Source organism: Eucyclogobius newberryi, unplaced genomic scaffold, assembly GCF_026437365.1.
Source record: "Eucyclogobius newberryi isolate DKJ021-1_F unplaced genomic scaffold, fEucNew1.0.hap1 SCAF_3, whole genome shotgun sequence".
In the NCBI taxonomy this organism is placed as follows: Eukaryota; Metazoa; Chordata; class Actinopteri; order Gobiiformes; family Gobiidae; genus Eucyclogobius; species Eucyclogobius newberryi.
The window spans coordinates 38,567,633-38,591,053 of NW_027315945.1; the positions used below are offsets into that span (position 1 = coordinate 38,567,633).

Genomic DNA, 23,421 nt, shown 5'->3' on the forward strand with positions numbered 1-23,421 from the left:
TTTTAACTGTTGCAACTCAAGTTTTTTAACAATATTTATAAAAGGGGTTTTCCTGCTTAAGGGTTATTGTCCAATGTAAAAGGAAAAATTGGAAAATAATATAATTGGGCTTTTGTTGTGTTTGTGCAAGTTTGAATAATATTGTTTTTTTCTGATCAGAAAATCTGGCTTTTTTAGTTTTCTTATTAAACACAAACTTGACATTCTAATGGTGCACATCTCCAAAACACCGTTCGTTCTCACCCGTCTTGAGAGGCCCTGGGTGCTCGGCGATGTTGGAGCTGTTGAGGAGTTTCACCGCTTTTCTGTAGTTTCCTCGTAAATACTCAAAGTTACTTTTGAGGAAGAGGGACGGCGCAGACTGTAGGAGGAAAAGGAGAAAGAGAAAAAGAAAATGATCGGCGCTTGTGAGGAGGATGAAGAGTACTAGGCAGTGACATGCTAGCAGCTATTGCTATTCCAATCTCTGTAATCTCTGAGTTTAAAGCTCCCAGTTCGTCCATCCGGGTCCCACGAAGGGACATCACGATTATTCGGTTCATCGATAATAGTGATCATTCAGGTCACAATATAACCGTTAGAACCAAAAAAAAAAAAGAAACGTGACAATTTAAGAATTATATTTAATTATTTTTTGTTCAAAAAAACAACACCGTATTTCATCTGGCTATTTGTATCACACTTAACTGTCACTCACTATAACCGTAACGCTAACATTTGATACTGCGACGTCCCCAAACCCCACCACAATCAACCACTTGAAAGCGCTCGTCTTACGTTCCCGGACGTGTTCATGACGGACTTGATTTCACGTTTGCAGGCTTTGGACGACTTCATCTGGATATACGCTCGGACTTTGTACTGGAAGACACAGAGAGAGGAGGAGGCGTGAGAACGACACAAGCGCGAGTCGCGAAGAGAAAACGTGTTGTGGCTTCACCTGGTGCATCTTGGACTTTGCCGCTTCCATCATTGCTGCGAACTCCGCCTTCTGACTCGCCGCCTCTTTGTTTGAATTGTGGTTCTAGAAAAAACATAGTCTTCTTTAAGTTACATCCAAACAATTTGCCATTTTTAGTCCCGTATTTTCTGGATTATAAGTAGCACCTTTTTACATCGTTTTTGGCCGGGTCGGAGCGATATGTAATATTATTTGTTATTTTCACACTGGCAACCGCATTTCACATAACAGCAAGAGGGCGCTTTAGGCTTTAAGCGACACAGAAGAAGAATCAGCACTTCCTCTTCCTCTGGAGTTTGTGGAGTTGTTTAGAAGTGACACAGAGGAAGAAGAATTCAATGGATTTAGTGATTTGGGGTAAAACTGATGCTTTGGTAAACTTGTTAGCATGTTCTTTATGCTATAGTTATCTGAATAACTGTTCATATGTTACGTTAACATACCAGACACTTACCACAGTTCTGTCTGTGCCTCATGTAGCTGAAGGTGTTAGCGTTAGCATACGTACACCTATTCACCATGATCTCTAATCTCTTATTATTTTAAACTGCATTTCAAGATGAAACGTCTGTTTTTGGTCTTGGATTTTATCAAAATAAATTAAAAAACGCAATTTATACTCCAGTGCGACTCATATATGTTTTCTTCCCTCTAATGCATTTTTTGGCTATTGTGATTTATAATCCGGAAAATACGGCAGATTCAGGGATGCACAGGGTCTATAGAAAAACAACCATCACTAATTCAATAAACCTTCTCATGAGCCTGTTGTTCTGCCACTTTATGGAATCTGAAAGTCAAAGCTGTCCATCTGCAGTGACACAACAGTCTCTCACTGCCCCCTGCGGGATAATGCTATGTAAGCTTCTTTGTTAAATTGGCTTACAGTATTTATATGTTTAAAGGTGTAATGGACGATTTTTCGCCGATTTGAGAACTCTGAAGCGCATGCCACTCCCCCATGCATATGCCACTCCCCCGTGTGGACTGACACAACACACACGTGCGTTTGTTTATCAGCGCTCTCGTCTCCAATAGATTTCCGTCTCTTCTGAGTCAGCTCGAACTGTCTTTCTCCGTCTTCATTTTGTCCCGTACACTGAGGAACTATATTATGATAGATCCATGCGCTTAGACATGCGGAAACGTGCTGCTCTCATGGGGAAGAGCAGACGAGGCTGCAGGTGAGCAGTAGGTGCGTTCTATGATTGATACGCGGCAGTACTAATCGGCCGTCGACGCCACGAGGAAATAAGACTCAGATTTAGGCAAAAAAATCGTCCATTACGCCTTTAGGACTAAAACCTCAACTGTTCTATTTTATTTAAAAGCTGCAAATCAAGTAGTATAGACCTCAACAAACTCAACAAAAATCTGTTTAAAATGTGAACGTGAGGCGATTCCTACCATTAAAACACAAATCTAAGTCATTAAGCCCCAGTTAAAGTGGTCTTTGAGCCACAAGAACAACAACTGTTACAAAACAACAGTCAACATTTGCGTAGATTTTGAAGCCAGTGTTTGGTGTCCGTGCGTCTGACCTCTTTGCCGTTCTTGCCACCGCCCTGGACGCTGAGCTTGTCCAGCAGCGTGAGAAGGTGCAGGGCCTTCTCCGGCTGAAAGGTGAGAAGGTACAGGTCCACCAGCAGGAAGCTGACCCACAGCGCGAACTTCTCTTCTAGGGCAAATAACATGATGACTATACTGACAAAACCAGGTACGAACCAGGTCCGAACAAGGACAGATGCAGGACAGAACCAGGTCTGAACAAGGACAGATGCAGGACAGAACCAGGTCTGAACCAGGTCTGAACAAGGACAGAACCGGGTCTGAACCAGAACAGAACCAGGACAGAACAGGGTCTGAACCAGGACAGAACCGGGTCTGAACCATGTCTGAACCAGGTCTGAACAAGGACAGAACCAAGACAGAACCGGGTCTGAACCAGAACAGAACAGGGTCTGAACCAGGACAGAACCAGGTCTGAACCAGGAGAGAACCGGGTCTGAACCAGGACAGAACCAGGACAGAACCGGGTCTGAACCAGAACAGAACCGGGTCTGAACCAAGACAGAACCGGGTCTGAACCATGTCTGAACCAGGACAGAACCAGGACAGAACAGGGTCGGAACCAGGTCTGAACCAGGTCTGAACAAGGACAGAACCAGGACAGAACCGGGTCTGAACCAGGCGATGGTCTTCTCGTTTCTGAAACGATCATGTGCAAAGACGAATCCTGTGTTTTTGTGAAGGGTCAAGAAGCAGAACCTAATGTACTCCAGATCTGAGAGTGTTTGGGACGAGCTGAAGAAGATCTGTGTGAGGAACAATGACACACTGAAGATCTGTGTGAGGAATAATGACACACTGAAGATCTGTGTGAGGAGCAATGACACACTGAAGATCTGTGTGAGGAACAATGACACACTGAAGATCTGTGTGAGGAGCAATGACACACTGAAGATCTGCGTGAGGAACAATGACACACTGAAGATCTGTGTGAGGAGCAATGACACACTGAAGATCTGCGTGAGGAACAATGACACACTGAATATCTGTGTGAGGATTAACAAGTATCTACCAAAAGCAACTAAACAATTGTACGAATCGATGTAAAGATGGTTAAACTGCATTTCCTGAAACTACATATCTGTAAATAAGCTGAAAGCAAATAGAAAGTTTTTCTATTACTGTGTAAGTCATGAACATTTTAATTATTAATTATTTGAACTTTAAAATTAGTCCAAGAAGAGAAGCTGACAATGTCGAAGTTAATGGAGCTCTAAATAAATAATAAACTCCAAACCACAGAGTGTCTTGTAAAGGGCTCTTCAAGACTAATGCTAATTGGTTAATTATGCTAATGCTCAACCGAAAAAAGGTGTCTTGCCCTCTCCAGGTGGGTGGGGAGTCCTTGCCCTCTCCAGGTGGGTGGAGAGAGAGTCCTTGCCCTCTCCAGGTGGGTGGAGAGAGAGTCCTTGCCCTCTCCAGGTGGGTGGAGAGAGAGTCCTTGCCCTCTCCAGGTGGGTGGAGAGAGAGTCCTTGCCCTCTCCAGGTGGGTGGAGAGAGAGTCCTTGCCCTCTCCAGGTGGGTGGAGAGAGAGTCCTTGCCCTCTCCAGGTGGGTGGAGAGAGAGTCCTTGCCCTCTCCAGGTGGGTGGAGAGAGAGTCCTTGCCCTCTCCAGGTGGGTGGAGAGAGAGTCCTTGCCCTCTCCAGGTGGGTGGAGAGAGAGTCCTTGCCCTCTCCAGGTGGGTGGAGAGAGAGTCCTTGCCCTCTCCAGGTGGGTGGAGAGAGAGTCCTTGCCCTCTCCAGGTGGGTGGAGAGAGAGTCCTTGCCCTCTCCAGGTGGGTGGAGAGAGAGTCCTTGCCCTCTCCAGGTGGGTGGAGAGAGAGTCCTTGCCCTCTCCAGGTGGGTGGAGAGAGAGTCCTTGCCCTCTCCAGGTGGGTGGAGAGAGAGTCCTTGCCCTCTCCAGGTGGGTGGAGAGAGAGTCCTTGCCCTCTCCAGGTGGGTGGAGAGAGAGTCCTTGCCCTCTCCAGGTGGGTGGAGAGAGAGTCCTTGCCCTCTCCAGGTGGGTGGAGAGAGAGTCCTTGCCCTCTCCAGGTGGGTGGAGAGAGAGTCCTTGCCCTCTCCAGGTGGGTGGAGAGAGAGTCCTTGCCCTCTCCAGGTGGGTGGAGAGAGAGTCCTTGCCCTCTCCAGGTGGGTGGAGAGAGAGTCCTTGCCCTCTCCAGGTGGGTGGAGAGAGAGTCCTTGCCCTCTCCAGGTGGGTGGAGAGAGAGTCCTTGCCCTCTCCAGGTGGGTGGAGAGAGAGTCCTTGCCCTCTCCAGGTGGGTGGAGAGAGAGTCCTTGCCCTCTCCAGGTGGGTGGAGAGAGAGTCCTTGCCCTCTCCAGGTGGGTGGAGAGAGAGTCCTTGCCCTCTCCAGGTGGGTGGAGAGAGAGTCCTTGCCCTCTCCAGGTGGGTGGAGAGAGAGTCCTTGCCCTCTCCAGGTGGGTGGAGAGAGAGTCCTTGCCCTCTCCAGGTGGGTGGAGAGAGAGTCCTTGCCCTCTCCAGGTGGGTGGAGAGAGAGTCCTTGCCCTCTCCAGGTGGGTGGAGAGAGAGTCCTTGCCCTCTCCAGGTGGGTGGAGAGAGAGTCCTTGCCCTCTCCAGGTGGGTGGAGAGAGAGTCCTTGCCCTCTCCAGGTGGGTGGAGAGAGAGTCCTTGCCCTCTCCAGGTGGGTGGAGAGAGAGTCCTTGCCCTCTCCAGGTGGGTGGAGAGAGAGTCCTTGCCCTCTCCAGGTGGGTGGAGAGAGAGTCCTTGCCCTCTCCAGGTGGGTGGAGAGAGAGTCCTTGCCCTCTCCAGGTGGGTGGAGAGAGAGTCCTTGCCCTCTCCAGGTGGGTGGAGAGAGAGTCCTTGCCCTCTCCAGGTGGGTGGAGAGAGAGTCCTTGCCCTCTCCAGGTGGGTGGAGAGAGAGTCCTTGCCCTCTCCAGGTGGGCGGAGAGTCCTTGCCCTCTCCAGGTGGGCGGAGAGTCCTTGCCCTCTCTAGGTGGGCGGAGAGTCCTTGCCCTCTCCAGGTGGGCGGAGAGTCCTTGCCCTCTCCAGGTGGGCGGGGAGTCCTTGCCCTCTCCAGGTGGGTGGGGAGTCCTTGCCCTCTCCAGGTGGTGGGTGGGGTGTCCTTGCCCTCTCCAGGTGGGTGGGGGGTCCTTGCCCTCTCCAGGTGGGTGGGGGGTCCTTGCCCTCTACAGGTGGGTGGGGAGTCCTTGCCCTCTCCAGGTGGGTGGAGAGTCCTTGCCCGATTTACATTTTATACTTCCAGTTTCAGTACTGGCAGTGTGTGAGCAGTTTTAAAATAAAAATGCTTTTGGTAGCAACCGCTTTTGGGTGAATTCTTAATTATTTTCAAGCATAATAATAATGCACTGGTTAGTGTCCCAGTAGGAATCCACTGTTGCAGATGTCGTCACCTCAATGATGTCCTCCATTTATTGTCCTGAATTATCTTTCTTGAAGGTAGATTGACCCTTAAGTTAACCTTTTCAGTCTTCCAGCAATCAGTAACTACCAATACTTGTAAGATTTGCTGTTTAATATTGATATAATACTAGTTTTAATGTGTTGCTTCTCTACACAGTCAAATCGAAGAAAAAAAAACAAAACGATTTTGAAACGTAAAAATCGGAATCGAATTGATTCTTGAAATTTGAATCAAAACCTAGCTCTAAAAACGACACTGGGAGCGAGAAGAAATACATTTAGTGGATGAAAAAAAACAAATTAATTGGGTAAATTTTATCTAACTTACACTTATTACTTCCTTAATAAAGCATGAATCTTAACTCATAGTGAACCAAAGAGTTTATTGAGAATGATTCAGGTACATACTTAATACACTAACCTCAATTAGTTAGTTTACTAAGCTTGAATCATGCTTAATAAACTACATGTTCACTATTAATCAAGTCTCAGGCAAATGAAGGTGTAGTTATTATAAAGTGTAACCAATAACAGTAGTAATTACATTTTAAAAACAACACATTTCATCCGTCAGTGTGCTCCGTGTAGAAGTCCTCGTGCGGCGCCACATTCACAAATCTCACTCTCATTCATTTCCAAATCTCACATTCAAACCGGTAGTTTCACCCAACAACAGCGTCATCACACAGAGTCTTACCCAGGATTAGCAAGGTTGAAAACGCTCTGACCCAGTCGTCCAGACCAGTGTTTTTCAACCTTATTTGAGCCGCGGCACACTTCTTTTGGGGACTAACTGAGACGGCGCACCATCCCGCTAGAATATCGTCAACGCACACCAAAAGAAAGAGGGAAAATTAATGTCCGTTTCCGTGTGCGGAGCTTTGGATTTTTTGCAGTTATGGTTGTATTTTCTGGGTCAGGACGTTTGGTTAGGATAAAATCGATTGGAATTGGTACACGCAAACACACAAGTAACATGCAGAAAATTTGAATATCGGGGGGAAAAAACTCTTTTTTTCATTCATTTCAAAAACTCAGACATGAATATAGACCTCGTGCAGCTGACGTCAGCGGGTCACGTGACACATGTCGCTGGACGGCAAAACAAACAACCGAGCGTAGTGAAACCTGATAGATCCATGAGTGAAACACTGCAGACACTTCACTTTTTCATCTTTATTCACCTCAAACACAACCACAAAAACATGGTAATCTCATGCTTAGCATATGGATGTACCTATCGACGAAAGAAAGAAGGCGTTTCATGTTATCGCTTCCCAAAAGCTCCAGAAAGGCGAGCGAGATGGGTGGCTGCGTTTAAGAGACAAAACTGGCAATCGAGTGCCACTGGCAGAATTTCCAGCAAATTACACTTCCCGGCCGTTTAGTTTTTGGAGCCCAAACACGATCAGTGTTCAGCTTATTGGGCACTTTTCACAGCTGGACTCCACTAACCCGTCCTGACTTTCTGATGCTCCTGACTTTCTGATCCTACAGAAATAACTGTAGGCATCTAAACTTTTCTAAGCTTTCATTGCTAAGTAGGACTGACGATTCACCACGTAATTGTCCAATGGTAGACAAAGTCGGGAATGTCTGATGGATGGTGTTAGAGTGATGTTTACCACTGCATATGTTGGCACTATTTTGTTGTGCGCAATGTTACGTGCGCGGAGCCTCCTGTCACTCTCTGAAACAGAGCGGCTGCCGAACGTGAAAGACACACATGTCTCTTGTCTCGTGTATTGCTAACTTGGTGTGTGACTGGTAGTATTCTGTAAAGATGTCTACACAATCAGAAGGCTGAGAGTTCCCGTGCACAAGCAGAGCGACCCGCAGCAGCACAGAGCGACCCGCAGCAGCACAGAGCGACCCGCAGCAGCACAGAGCGACCCGCAGCAGCACAGAGCGACCCGCAGCAGCACAGAGCGACCCGCAGCAGCACAGAGCGACCCGCAGCAGCACAGAGCGACCCGCAGCAGCACAGAGCGACCCGCAGCAGCACAGAGCGACCCGCAGCAGCACAGAGCGACCCGCAGCAGCACAGAGCGACCCGCAGCAGCACAGAGCGACCCGCAGCAGCAGACTCAACAGACGCCAATCTTGAATCAAAGGGAAAAAACTCGCAGGAAAATGATAGGGACCCTGCACCCGGAACAAGTGCACTTTTTCCTGCATATATCGGTTCTTTAACTCTCCATCTAAATGTTCTACAGACTTAGATCACGTCGGGTTGGCTGAATCAGCGCTCATTTTGGATTCGGTTCAGTGTAGTTTGGATCTAGCTGTAGTTGTCCAGGATACGCACGGGTTTGTTTTGCCGTCCAGCGTCAAACAGTCGTCACGTGACTGCACGAGGTCTAGTATAGATTATTTACACACGGAGTGAAATATTTCAAGCTTTTATTTTGTAAAATGTTATGGATTATAGAAGATAAAACAATTTTCGGAGACACTGAATTCTTGGTTATATTGTCTGTAATCCATACTTGAAATATTTGCTCCATGCGTACTAAATCCAGGTTTGACGTTTTGAACTGATTGACAACAAAAAAGCATTTTTCATTAAATTCCAATTTTCTGAGTGGTACTTTTATTTCAAGGCAAACCTGGCAACCCCTCGAGGCACAAAACGCTCGCCCGAACCCTATTGTGGTCTGAACCCTAACGCTGGCCTGAACACTAACTGGTCCGAACTCTAACCTGAACCCTAACCCTCGCCCGAACCCCAACCCTCGCCCGAACCCCAACCCTCGCCCGAACCCAAACCCTCGCCCGAACCCAAACCCTCGCCCGAACCCAAACCCTCGCCCGAACCCCAACCCTCGCCCGAACCCCAACCCTCGCCCGAACCCCAACCCTCGCCCGAACCCTCGTCCGTTCCCCAACCCTTGCCCGAACCCTATCCCTGTCCGAACCCCAACCGTCACCCTATCACTCGCCCGAACCCTCGACCGAACCCCAACCCTCAACCGAACCCCAACCCGAACCCTAACGCTCGTCCGAACCCTAACGCTCGTCCGAACCCCAACGTTCGTCCGAACCTTAACGCTCGTCTGATAGTGTGCGACTGGCGTGTCTGGCCTGCAACTGGCGTGTGCGCTCGGACCTACCGAACGGCTCGAGGAACTGGTAGAGCCTCTCTGCGATGGCGATGGCCTCAGCGTACTGCCTCAGGTGGTACAGCACGATGGCCTGGTTGTAGTACAGCATGGAGTTCTCCACGTCGTCCAGGCCGTCCACGTCCTCGGATGAAGAGTGCAGCTGAAGAGCGTCAGAGAAGAAGTCAAACACAAACTACATCCTAACAGAACGCAAAGACATTTATACTGAATCACTTTGAAACAATAAAACAGCCTGATGTCATGATACTGAACATTAAAAGTATCAAAATAACATCGTTCTCTGTGAGAATAGCGCCTGTACAATGAGACTGAACACTGAGAATACCGTCTCAGTGTTCTCGCTGAGAGCTTTTGGCATGGCGGCCCACCATGCTGCCGCCGGCACCCGCCATGCCCAAAAGATGCTGCCGGCACCCGCCATGCTGAAAAGATACCGCCAGGTATTAAGATAACCGTGAGCGCGGGCATTTTAGGGTGCTGCTGCGCTTGCTTGCGCCTTCGGGTGCCGAGGGGGCGCCGAGCGGCCGGGCGGCAGAGGATGATCATATTGGCATTCTATATCGAGGGAAATGTATTGGTGTCCCACCGCCATCCTCAAACCTCAAAGCCCAGCGAGAACACGACCGCCTGTACAATCAGACTGAACACTGAGAATACCTGAACACTGTGAGAATACCGCCTGTACAATCAGACTGAACACTGAGAGAATACCGCCTGTACAATCAGACTGAACACTGAGAGAATACCGCCTGTACAATCAGACTGAACACTGAGAGAATACCGCCTGTACAATCAGACTGAACACTGTGAGAATACCGCCTGTACAATCAGACTGAACACTGAGAGAATACCGCCTGTACAATCAGACTGAACACTGAGAGAATACCGCCTGTACAATCAGACTGAACACTGAGAGAATACCGCCTGTACAATCAGACTGAACACTGAGAGAATACCGCCTGTACAATCAGACTGAACACTGAGAGAATACCGCCTGTACAATCAGACTGAACACTGAGAGAATACCGCCTGTACAATCAGACTGAACACTGAGAGAATACCGCCTGTACAATCAGACTGAACACTGTGAGAATACCGCCTGTACAATCAGACTGAACACTGAGAGAATACCTCCTGTACAATCAGACTGAACACTGAGAGAATACCGCCTGTACAATCAGACTGAACACTGAGAGAATACCGCCTGTACAATCAGACTGAACACTGTGAGAATACAGCCTGTACAATCAGACTGAACACTGTGAGAATACCGCCTGTACAATCAGACTGAACACTGAGAAATACCGCCTGTACAATCAGACTGAACACTGAGAATACCGCCTGTACAATCAGACTGAACACTGAGAGAATACCGCCTGTACAATCAGACTGCAGAGGGGGAGGGGTCTCGGAGGGACAGTTATCCACTGGCTCTGCTTCTCTTTTATTGATCAACGACCGTATCATTGTCGTCCATTGAAGCCACTGCTGCTGTGACTCTGGGCGTTACAAAAGTTAGAAAAATAAATGGAATATTGATTTAATTCATCTATTGCAGTGGTCCCCAAACTTTTTGACTCGAGGGCCACATTGGGTTCTAAAATTTGGCCGAGGGGTCGGGCCAGGAAAATATGTTGTGTTTGTGTGAACTAATGAATTCCTATAAATTACACACAAGATTTGACCTGTAACAAATGCAAGGCTCAATCTACTAATTGTTTTCCAAATGCATTAAATAATGATTAATTATCTAAGTAAGTAAGTAAATTTTATTTATATAGCACCTTTCACAGACAGAGGTCACAAAGTGCTTCACAAAACACAGAATAAAACAATAAAAACACAAAGAAACTTACAGTGAACAATACATATACAACAATATACAGTAAAATCAGTCCGTAAAACAAGTGCAATTAAAAGGCTCGACTAAAAAAAAAGGTTTTAAGCTGACCCTTAAAAGCAGTAACTGAGTCCAGTGACCGTAGGGAGAACGGAAGATCGTTCCAGAGTTTGGGGGCAACAGCCTGGAAGGATCGGTCTCCTCTGGTCCGAAAACGGGTGCAAGGAACCAACAACAGTTTCTGGTCCAAGGACCTTAGTGAGCGAGAGGGAGCGTATGGTTTAATCAGATCGCTGATGTACGATGGGACCTGACCATTTAAAGCTCTAAAAGTTAAAACAAGGATTTTAAACTGTATCCGGTACGAGACCGGCAGCCAGTGAAGGGCTTTAAGAATGGGTGAAATGTGGGCCCTTCTATTTGTGCGGGTTAAGATCCTCGCTGCAGAGTTCTGGACCAGCTGCAGATGAGAGAGTTCCTTCTTGTTAAGACAGGAAAACAAGCTATTACAATAGTCTAAACGTGAAGACACAAATGCATGAATTATAACTTCCAGGTCATTTTGAGACACCATTTTCCTGAGCTTAGAGATTTTCCTCAACTGAAAGAAACAGTTCCTCGTCAACAGCTTGGAGTGGTGCTCTAAAGACATGTCTTTGTCAAAGACAACACCCAAGTTTCTAAGACTTGGTTTAGCAGTCTGGCCTAAAACACCCAAGTACTGGTTTATCCCTGGAATGGCATCATTAGGGGCAATAATCAGAGTTTCTGTTTTGTCAGCATTTAGCTGCAAGGAGTTTTGACTCAGCCATTGTTTTATTTGCACTAAACAACTGACCAAGGAGTTCAGCTTCTGGATCTCAGAAGGTTTAAAAGAGCAATAGAGCTGAATATCGTCAGCGAACAGGTGATAGGACACATCACTAAACTCTTTAATGATCATTCCCAGGGGAATTATATAAAGCAGAAATAAGACAGGACCCAAGACGGAGCCCTGAGGAACTCCACACAACAGATCAGCTGAGTCGGACATTATTTGGTTTGCAGCAACACTAAAGCTCCGACCGGATAAATATGAGGAAAACCAATGAAGAACTGACCCCGATAGTCCAATCAGGTCCCTCAGTCTGTTCAACAGGATATGATGGTCGACAGTGTCAAAGGCTGCAGACAGATCCAACAGAACTAAAACAGTGCATTTTCCAGAATCAGCAGACATCATAATGTCACTGGACACTTTCAACAATGCGGTTTCCGTAGAATGATGTTTGCGGAAACCAGATTGAAAAGAGTCGTGAATGTTTGACTGATCAAGGAAATCTGACAATTGTTCAGAGACCACCTTCTCTAGGATCTTGGACATGAACGGGAGCTTTGATATGGGTCTGAAACTTTTGGGGTCTGTCGGGTCCAAATTTGTTTTTTTCAGTAAAGGCTCAACTATGGCATGTTTAAATGGACCAGGAAACACACCAGTAGAAAGAGAGAGATTTACCATGTTGGTTACCCAGGGGCCAATAACATCAAACACTTTGAGGAAGAGCCTGCAGGGAAGGGCATCTGATGTACAAGAGGGTTTCATCTTGGTCACCAGAGCTGAGATGTCTTCTAGAGTGACAGGCTTAAAAGAAGACCAGTTTTGGGAAACAGGCTCCACAGAAACAGGTTTATCAGACAATGGGAGTGGGATTTGGTCTTTGATTATCTTGATCTTATCGATAAAGAATCTGAGGAATTCATTGCTGTCAGCTTTGCAGGAAACAGGAGTCACTGCAGCTGAAGGACAAACGATAGAATTTATAGTGTCAAACAACACTTTGGGGTTTTTCTTGTTGGATGTTATTAGCTGGCGGAAGTAATCAGATCTGGAACTTTCCATCATTTCATTGTAAGATGATACAAGATCTCTGAGGTGTGACCTATGGACCTCAAGACTGGAGGTTTTCCACAGACGCTCAGTTTTCCGACATAGTCTCTTTAGGTTTAGGATATCTTCATTTATCCAAGGACAAGCTTTTTTCTGTGATGACACAGTGGATTTTACAGGTGCCACCTGATCTAAAATGGATACACAGTGGCTGTTAAAGGAATTAATTAAACTGTCCACATAAAGACAATTCATAAACAAATGAGGATCAAATACAGCAGAAAATTGGACGGCTGTATTTGCAGTGATAATGCGCCTCTGAGACCTGATGTTTGAGGGCACAGGCTCAGGAGAAAAGTTCAATTCAAATAAAACACAGCTATGATCGCTCATATGGACATCCTCCACACAGAGGTTAGCAACACTCAGGCCAAGTGAAAACACCAGGTCTAAAGTGTGTCCCTTTTGCTGAGTGGGACCTGAAACATGCTGCTCAAAGTTAAATGTTTCGGTCAAGGTTAAAAGATCCTTTGCAGGGCATGATGAGCCATCGACCCAAAAATCCCCAAGAATTAAAACATTTTCCAGCTTTATAATAGAAGATAAATAGTCACTAAAGTCCTTTAAAAAGACAGCAGCAGGACCAGGAGGCCGGTAGACTAAAACACAGTAAAAAGGACTTGAAGAACCAACCTTAATCATCTGTGATTCAAAGGAAGTGAAAGTGTGTGAGTCGATGACTTTACACATGTAACGGTCCTGGGACACAACTGCCAGACCTCCTCCACGTCGACCAGGGCGAGGCATCGCAGAAACGGAGCAGCCAGGTGGGCAGAGTTCATTTAGATGAATAAACTCACCCTCTCTCTGCCATGTCTCCGTAAGACACATGAAATCAAGGTTTTGTCTTGTAAAAAGTTCATTCAAGGAAAACGCTTTGTTGGCAATTGAACGGGCATTCAACAAGCCGAGCCGGACCGTGGATGACGTCACGTCCATCGCTTCAGCTGAGCGCAGCGGGACCTGTCGAAGGCACGCCTTACGGTCACGTGATTCCCATCTGTTTCGCCGGTAAGACGACGAAAACAAGGAAGCGGACGGTGGACCCCAGCGCTCATAATTCCAGCGGCGCGCGGGCTCCAGGAAAACAGCCGCCACATTCCGCGCAGGCTCCAGGACCGGTGCGGCCCCGATGGCCCGGGCAGGCAGCGGGAAAACAGCCGCGATGACACGGGCAGGCTCCGGGAAAGCAGCCGCGATGACACGGTCAGGCTCCGGGAAAGCAGCCGCGATGACACGGGCAGGTTCCGGAAAGCAGCCGCGATGACACGGGCAGGCTCCGGGAAAGCAGCCGCGATGACACGGGCAGGCTCCGGGAAAGCAGCCGCGATGACACGGGCAGGCTCCGGGAAAGCAGCCGCGATGACACGGGCAGGCTCCGGGAAAGCAGCCGCGATGACACGGGCAGGCTCCGGGAAAGCAGCCGCGATGACACGGGCAGGCTCCGGGAAAGCAGCCGCGATGACACGGGCAGGCTCCGGGAAAGCAGCCGCGATGACACGGGCAGGCTCCGGGAAAGCAGCCGCGATGACACGGGCAGGCTCCGGGAAAGCAGCCGCGATGACACGGGCAGGCTCCGGGAAAGCAGCCGCGATGGCCCGTGCAGGCTCCTGGAAAGCAGCCGCGATGGCCCGTGCAGGCAGCGGGAAAGCAGCCGCGATGACACGGGCAGGCGGCGAAGACGGCGACGGCGAACAGCCGCAAACATGGAGGAGCGGGACCAGGCGCAAGCACCGAGCACGTCTCCCAAAGCCCAGGCTCGTGTGCTCAGAACACAAGGCTCGTCTGCGCTTGACTTGCACACCAGAGCTTGTGCCTCGTCTCCTCTGCTTCCTCCTTTTCCCCGGGCCTCGGGACAGCAGCAAAACGTCAGGTGAGTTGGGTGGACAAACAAGGGGTGGCGGAAAGGCTTGTTTGTACCTGTCCCATGTGTCGAAAAGCAACTCCATCGTCGCTTTGATGCGGAAAAGTGCGCCACGGTCATAAACCCGCACAGCAGACACACAACAGACTAATGTCTGGGCTGATAAAACTGCATACGATGTAACGATCGTCACAAATAAGCGGCATAACAGGAGTCGAGCAGTGGCGTGGCCGAACACAGGCGCCATCTTGATTCATCTACTGTCTTCTACTGTCCACAAGTGTCTTCTACTGTCCACAAGAGTCTTCTACTGTCCACAAGAGTCTTCTACTGTCCACAAGAGTCTTCTTCAGTGTCAAACACTTGCGCTTCCTGCTTGATTGGCTCTGGTGGCCGTTTGTGGTGAATTTTATTTTCTGCACGCCATAGATTTTCTTGTTTGCTGCATGTCCTCCTTTCTCTCTCATCATTCCCCTTCCTTTCTTACTCAATCTATCTACTGTCTAATAAAGCCTACAGCAAAAATAAAATAAAAAATATATATATAATTTTTTTTTTTTTTTTAATATTTTTAATATAACTTGGACAAGCTTGGCGGGCCTGATTGAAAGGCCCAACGGGCCGGATGTGGCCCGCGGCCGTAGTTTGGGGACCACTGATCTATTGTATCTACTGTAAGAAATGATTGAAAAAGTTGCAAAAATAAAAACTGTACAAGAAAAGGACACACAAATTAAATTGGATTTTTGGACTTTTTGGTTTATTTTTTCCGTTTTTTTTTGAAAATCTAACCTCAAAACGTCTACAGGTAAAATCTGATATTTCTATTTATATAGAAACAATTAAAAAACACCAACAAGAAAAGAGCTTTGTCTTATTTCTATCGACTCCAATAACACAAAACATAAATAAAACTCGCAAAATATGACTGTAGATTTATCCTTTGCCTAATTGTTCCGTTGAAGCAGAGGAACATGTTCAGAACGTGATCTTTGACATGAACGATTATGACATATCATTTAATGTAAAACATAGTATTGCCTCGAGTAAACCGAGCATTTAGTGGATAAACTACCGTATATTCCAGACTATAAGTCGTACCCTTTTTTATAAAAAAAAGTCGGCGTGCAACATATACTCCGGAGCGACTTACTTATATGCAGGGTTCAGATTAAGGATTTTCACTTGTATAGCGGTGCTGCTAAACAATCCGTTCATTTTTTTCAAATTTGTATAGCAATTTGATAATTGCATAGCAAAACACGAAAGTGACTAACAATCAATATTTTCCATTGATGTAACAAGATTGTTATTTGTATTTGTAAACATTCTATTTAAAAAAAATAAATAAAAAAAAACTAACAAATGAACCCAAAATACGCATCTGATTTTTAAAACCAGGTTGTAGTCACTTGGCAGTGTAAATATGAGTATTTTGGCATGTGAATGATCTGAAAAGACTTTTGCGTTTAGGAGCTATTGACCTCAGAAGTCCGAATGTGTGACGCTAACTTTACCGCACGTGGCTCCTCCCACTTTCAAACTCGCTATCTGAGGCTGCAGTGGGACTCGTCATGTCAACACAGCGTCTCTACATGTGTCATACCGTTATTGACGATCGATTGACGAGTGATCAGTACTTTTAGGCGCTTTGGTTATACAATTGAACACACATTTTTGTATCGCAAAAGCTGTGATACAAACACACTTTTTTCTGACGAATGCATCGCATGAGAGAAATTGCATCGCAAAATGCGATGCGATACTGCTTATTCTGAACCCTGATATGTGATATTATTCGTTATTTTCACGCTCTCAACCGCATTTCACATAACGGCAAGAGGGCGCTCTAGGCTCTGACCGACGCAGAAGAAGAATCTGCACTTCCTCTACCTCTGGAGTTTGTGGAGTTGTTTAGAAGTGACACAGAGGAAGAAGAATTCAATGGATTTAGTGATTTGGAGTAAAACTGGTGCTTTGCTAAACTTGTTAGCATGTTCTTTACGCTATAGTTATCTGAATAACTGTTAATATGTACCAGACACTTACCACAGTTCTGTCTGTGCCTCATGTAGCTGAAGGTGTTAGCGTTAGCATGCGACCACCTTTACCATGTTCTCTAATCTGTTTATTATTTTAAATTCAAACATTTGAAGGTGAAATGTCTGTTCTTGCTCTTGGATTTAATCAAATAAATTTCCCTTATATTTCTCTTAAATGTTTTTTTTCTCTATTATGCATTTTTTGGCTGGTGCAACTTATACTCCGGAGCAATTTATAGTCCAGAAAATAAGGTAAAATTAAACGTGGCAGTGCGGAGCTTCACCTGGTTCTTCAGCATCATCAGCGTCTGTTTGAGAATCCCCGTCGTTGTCTGTCCGCTTTTGTAGAACTCCACCACGGCGCGGTTCATGGGGACTTTGTAGTCGTCCTTGTTCAGATCCTGCAGCGCCTCCAGCTGCTTCAGGGAGTCCTCGTATTTCCCAGCCTGCCACAAACGCACCGCACCGGGTTCACAGCTGTCTATCTCTAGAATTCAACTTAAAATTACGACAACTGCACAATGTAGAGTGAAAATGAGCGTCACAACTGGAGGGGTGGATTAATCATGGGACGTGAAGTTAATGCGTTAAAATGACTTCAGTGAAAAAGGTATAAAACGGAAAATAAATCAAAGTTTGTACCGTGAAAGCTTCGTAGGCGCTGGCTGCCGTTTGCTTCTCTTGGTCCGTCATTCCTGGAGAAGAGCCGTCGTGTTTGGTCTCGTTTTGTTCTGAGGAAAGAAACATGAGCAGATGCAGAGGAAAAAGAATCCAGGGAAACAGACCAACCGCTAATGGAGCTAAGAAATACAAACTGAAATATACACCGGAACCGGGAATGAACCAAAGCATGGTATCGGACATAATTTCATCAGTTGAATTCACAATGTACGATGAACTACGATGCTGTTATCTTGAGATCACAAGTTACAACAAATAACGAAAAGCTTAAAAGCATTTATTTGAGGACGTCCTGATGGAGGATGTTTACAGCCGAAAAAGGTTTTCCTTGTGTTATTTTGGTGTAATTCTTGCTCTGTCATAAACCTCTTCTCCTAGCCACTCCTTCCTGGCTGTGTGCTTGGGTCATTGTCATGTTGTAAGACTCTGCCACGCCCCATCTTCAACGGTCTGACTGAGGGAAGGAGGTTGTTACCCAAAACCTCCCAATTCATGGCCCCATTTATCCTGTACTTAATACAGTGCAGTCGTCCTGTCCCCTGCGCAGAAAAGCACCCCAAAGCAGAATGTTCCCACCCCCAAAGCATTATGTTTCTACCCCCAAAGCAGCATTATGTTTCTACCCCCAAAGCAGCATGATGTTTCCACCCCCAAAGCAGCATGATGTTTCTACCCCCAAAGCAGCATGATGTTTCTACCCCCAAAGCAGCATGATGTTTCCACCCCCAAAGCAGCATGATGTTTCTACCCCCAAAGCAGCATGATGTTTCTACCCCCAAAGCAGCATGATGTTTCCACCCCCAAAGCAGCATGATGTTTCTACCCCCAAAGCAGCATGATGTTTCTACCCCCAAAGCAGCATGATGTTTCTACCCCCAAAGCAGCATGATGTTTCTACCCCCAAAGCAGCATGATGTTTCCACCCCCAAAGCAGCATGATGTTTCTACCCCCAAAGCAGCATGATGTTTCTACCCCCAAAGCAGCATGATGTTTCTACCCCCAAAGCAGCATGATGTTTCTACCCCCAAAGCAGCATGATGTTTCCACCCCCAAAGCAGCATGATGTTTCTACCCCCAAAGCAGCATGATGTTTCTACCCCCAAAGCAGCATGATGTTTCTACCCCCAAAGCAGCATGATGTTTCTACCCCCAAAGCAGCATGATGTTTCCACCCCCAAAGCAGCATGATGTTTCTACCCCCAAAGCAGCATGATGTTTCTACCCCCAAAGCAGCATGATGTTTCCACCCCCAAAGCAGCATGATGTTTCCACCCCCAAAGCAGCATGATGTTTCTACCCCCAAAGCAGCATGATGTTTCTACCCCCAAAGCAGCATGATGTTTCTACCCCCAAAGCAGCATTATGTTTCTACCCCCAAAGCAGCATGATGTTTCTACCCCCAAAGCAGCATGATGTTTCTACCCCCAAAGCAGCATGATGTTTCTACCCCCAAAGCAGCATGATGTTTCCACCCCCAAAGCAGCATGATGTTTCTACCCCCAAAGCAGCATGATGTTTCTACCCCCAAAGCAGCATGATGTTTCCACCCCCAAAGCAGCATGATGTTTCTACCCCCAAAGCAGCATGATGTTTCCACCCCCAAAGCAGCATGTTTCCACCCCCAAAGCAGCATGATGTTTCTACCCCCAAAGCAGCATGATGTTTCCACCCCCAAAGCAGCATGATGTTTCTACCCCCAAAGCAGCATGATGTTTCTACCCCCAAAGCAGCATGATGTTTCCACCCCCAAAGCAGCATGATGTTTCTACCCCCAAAGCAGCATGATGTTTCTACCCCCAAAGCAGCATGATGTTTCTACCCCCAAAGCAGCATGATGTTTCTACCCCCAAAGCAGCATTATGTTTCTACCCCCAAAGCAGCATTATGTTTCTACCCCCAAAGCAGCATTATGTTTCTACCCCCAAAGCAGCATTATGTTTCTACCCCCAAAGCAGCATGATGTTTCTACCCCCAAAGCAGCATGATGTTTCTACCCCCAAAGCAGCATGATGTTTCTACCCCCAAAGCAGCATGATGTTTCCACCCCCAAAGCAGCATGATGTTTCTACCCCCAAAGCAGCATGATGTTTCTACCCCCAAAGCATTATGTTTCTACCCCCAAAGCAGCATTATGTTTCTACCCCCAAAGCAGCATTATGTTTCTACCCCCAAAGCAGCATGATGTTTCTACCCCCAAAGCAGCATGATGTTTCCACCCCCAAAGCAGCATGATGTTTCTACCCCCAAAGCAGCATGATGTTTCTACCCCCAAAGCAGCATGATGTTTCCACCCCCAAAGCAGCATGATGTTTCTACCCCCAAAGCAGCATGATGTTTCCACCCCCAAAGCAGCATGATGTTTCTACCCCCAAAGCAGCATGATGTTTCTACCCCCAAAGCAGCATGATGTTTCTACCCCCAAAGCAGCATTATGTTTCTACCCCCAAAGCAGCATTATGTGTCTACCCCCAAAGCAGCATGATGTTTCTACCCCCAAAGCAGCATGATGTTTCTACCCCCAAAGCAGCATGATGTTTCCACCCCCAAAGCAGCATGATGTTTCTACCCCCAAAGCAGCATGATGTTTCTACCCCCAAAGCAGCATGATGTTTCTACCCCCAAAGCAGCATGATGTTTCTACCCCCAAAGCAGCATGATGTTTCTACCCCCAAAGCAGCATGATGTTTCTACCCCCAAAGCAGCATGATGTTTCTACCCCCAAAGCAGCATGATGTTTCCACCCCCAAAGCAGCATGATGTTTCTACCCCCAAAGCAGCATGATGTTTCCACCCCCAAAGCAGGATGATGTTTCTACCCCCAAAGCAGCATGATGTTTCCACCCCCAAAGCAGCATGATGTTTCTACCCCCAAAGCAGCATGATGTTTCCACCCCCAAAGCAGGATGTTTCCACCCCCAAAGCAGCATGATGTTTCCACCCCCAAAGCAGCATGATGTTTCTACCCCCAAAGCAGCATGATGTTTCCACCCCCAAAGCAGGATGTTTCCACCCCCAAAGCAGCATGATGTTTCTACCCCCAAAGCAGCATGATGTTTCCACCCCCAAAGCAGCATGATGTTTCCACCCCCAAAGCAGCATGATGTTTCCACCCCCAAAGCAGCATGATGTTTCTACCCCCAAAGCAGCATGATGTTTCCACCCCCAAAGCAGGATGTTTCCACCCCCAAAGCAGCATGATGTTTCCACCCCCAAAGCAGCATGATGTTTCTACCCCCAAAGCAGCATGATGTTTCCACCCCCAAAGCAGCATGATGTTTCTACCCCCAAATCAGCATGATGTTTCCACCCCCAAAGCAGGATGTTTCCACCCCCAAAGCAGCATGATGTTTCCACCCCCAAAGCAGCATGATGTTTCTACCCCCAAAGCAGCATGATGTTTCTACCCCCAAAGCAGCATGATGTTTCCACCCCCAAAGCAGCATGATGTTTCTACCCCCAAAGCAGCATGATGTTTCTACCCCCAAAGCAGCATGATGTTTCTACCCCCAAAGCAGGATGTTTCCACCCCCAAAGCAGGATGTTTCCACCCCCAAAGCAGCATGATGTTTCCACCTCCAAAGCGTGATGTTCCCACCCCCCAAAACCCAAAGCATGATGTTTCCACCCCCAAAGCAGCATGGTTCCACCCCCAAAGCAGGATGGTTCCACCCCCAAAGCAGGATGGTTCCACCCCCACGCTTCACAGTAGGGATGGTGTTCTTGGGATGGTCCTCATCATTCTTCAAACATGTATAGTAGTCCCTCACAGAGTAGTCCCTCACAGAGTAGTCCCTCACAGTGGAAATGCACCTACGATGAACATTACAGATCCAACATAATTTCCTGCAAAATCGCAGGGTGTTCAAATACTTACGTGACTCACTGTATAACAATAACAATTCGATGATTACTAAATGAGATTAGAATGTTCAATATTCGGTTAAAACAAGTGAATCAAATAAACAGTGACATTATTAAATAAAAAAAATATCACTTTTTGATTGAATGTCACTGTCTTTGTTATACAAAAAGGTATTTTCGTGTATGTTTTAGAGTCTATTTAGTCCCGCTAACGATTACCTTCAGCAAAACACGACTATTATTTATAGTCTACTAGTCACCATAAGTCCATTAATTGACGCAGCCCTACTTTTTGCACTTAGAATCATCACTGAGCACAGCGCAAGTCCCAGTCGAGTAAAAGCAGTTCCTTTCATCCAGAGCAGCACAATACAACGCAAATGTATTGATATTGTAACATCGAGTAACGCAATAATCGATATTGACGTGTCACGTGAGCGCCACGTTCAAAACATAAACGTTACAGCGGCTTTAATTTCTTTGACGTTTTAAAATGTGGCATTTCTGACCAAAAGCCGGGATCAAAAGTCTTAAACAGCACAAATGGCATGTGTTGTCTTCACTTGGCCTCAGCTTTGACACCTGCCCGTCTCTAATGGAGGACGATTCACGCGGGACATACGAAGATTTATGGCTTACTTTTTTTTGAATGAAACTAGAATTCAGACGAGCTAAGCTAAGATGCTAACTCAACGTTTAAAGCAGAACTAAAGGAACGTATACAGAAAAACCGAAGGAAAATTATCATTAAAGTCAAACTGAATGTAGTCTTAAGGGACTAGGGCCATAGTCATCAATTTGCGTATTCAATTTTAGCAATACATAACGATAAAAACTATCCATTAGCCCAGTTTGACCAGGAAATGCTAAAAGGCTAGCGTTTAGCACCTACTGACCTGTGTTTTCTGCCATTTGAAAGGCCGTTTCCAACACCAGTCACCAGCTGAATGTTGGTATATGTAAGACTGTGGTTGTATCCCGTTGTCAGGATTAATAAATATTTAAATTAATCTTATATTTCAGAGAAAAAGCATTAAAAACAGAAGGTGCTAACTCCAGCGGCTCCGCTCTGTGTGGAAAAGCATGAGATCCGGTTTAAACAGCGGAAGTGCGCCACAAACTGCAGCGGTCGCCGAGTGGAACTACAAGAACACGGGAAAACATGAATGAAATTAACTAAAAATATAGCCGCAAGCGGCAATGATCGGCCCTCGCCACGCTGCCGCCGCCGCCACGCCGCAAGAGGAGGGGGCGCGTTTATTACGCCTACTGCTGAATCTGTGACGCTGTCACATCTTCTCCCCTTTGTTTTACCATCAAAAAGCAATTTTATTTTGAATTCTTGGCAAAATGTGCGGCTTTGCCGCACAGACACCGTGACTCTTTGAATAAAAATGTGGATACATTTTGATGGTCCACCCCTGAAGATGAGTCTCACCAAATTTCAGGTTAATAGGGCAAACGCCCTGGGAGGAGTTCGTGAAAGTCCGAAGTGTAAACATGTTCTGGCGATTTCCCCATTGGAATAACATGGGAGGTTTTGGTCATCGCTACGGCAAAGCCATAACAATTATGACATGGGTCTCATTGACTTTTTTGATGGGGCCAAAATTGAGTTGTGTGTCAAATTTCATAAAATTTCACAAAACTAAACATTTAACCTCCATATAAAATCTGTAGGGGGCGCTGTGGTGCCAAATTAATTTATTTCACTTCAAGTACGTTTAGGGCAAAGAGTTTAACAACTGATTCTAATTTGACGCAATAAGGACTTTATTTGCGCAAACGGCAGAAATGTTAAATTTGGGAGATTTCTGAAATTCTAGCTAGAGTTTGCGGCTTCGCCGCACAGAGACCGTGACAGGTATCAATGTAATTTGAATAACTTTTGATGTCCCACTCCTCAGTACCATTTTCACCAAATTTCAGCTTTTTAGAGCCAACGCCCTGGGAGGAGTTCGTAAAAGTACGACGTTTGGAAAAACTCCCGAGTCAAGCTTAGCCATTTTTGAAGCAAAATGGCCGACATTTGGTTGGGCGAACGGCGTTGCCGTAATTATATTTTTTACTTCTCTTGTCACCATCTACCTCTGCGCCAAATTTCATGATTCTACGATCAGATTTTTTTTGGGTCATTTCCCATCTCTCAATGCATTTTTGGTACATTTGGGG

At 46.5% G+C, this 23,421-nt stretch overlaps 1 protein-coding gene across 5 annotated transcripts in view; it reads right to left on the reverse strand.

Moving 5' to 3' along the window:
* The window catches only part of cnot10 (CCR4-NOT transcription complex, subunit 10), a 43,094-nt gene extending 20,720 nt beyond the window's left edge, over nt 1-22,374 (reverse strand). For 2 of the 5 annotated variants that reach the window (XM_072461682.1, XM_072461680.1), the window contains exons 1-9: nt 22,146-22,374; nt 17,349-17,437; nt 16,991-17,152; nt 9,022-9,172; nt 6,606-6,722; nt 2,503-2,639; nt 941-1,024; nt 778-861; nt 244-361 (exon numbers count right to left, since the gene is read on the reverse strand). In XM_072461682.1, the coding sequence (XP_072317783.1) occupies nt 244-361; nt 778-861; nt 941-1,024; nt 2,503-2,639; nt 6,606-6,722; nt 9,022-9,172; nt 16,991-17,152; nt 17,349-17,437; nt 22,146-22,161 (958 nt within the window). In that variant the 5' untranslated portion in view covers nt 22,162-22,374. The remainder of the gene's footprint in view (nt 1-243; nt 362-777; nt 862-940; nt 1,025-2,502; nt 2,640-6,605; nt 6,723-9,021; nt 9,173-16,990; nt 17,153-17,348; nt 17,438-22,145) is intronic. The other 3 variants (XM_072461681.1, XM_072461683.1, XM_072461685.1) reach the window with 3 other exon arrangements.
* Between the last annotated feature and the right edge of the window lie 1,047 nt (nt 22,375-23,421).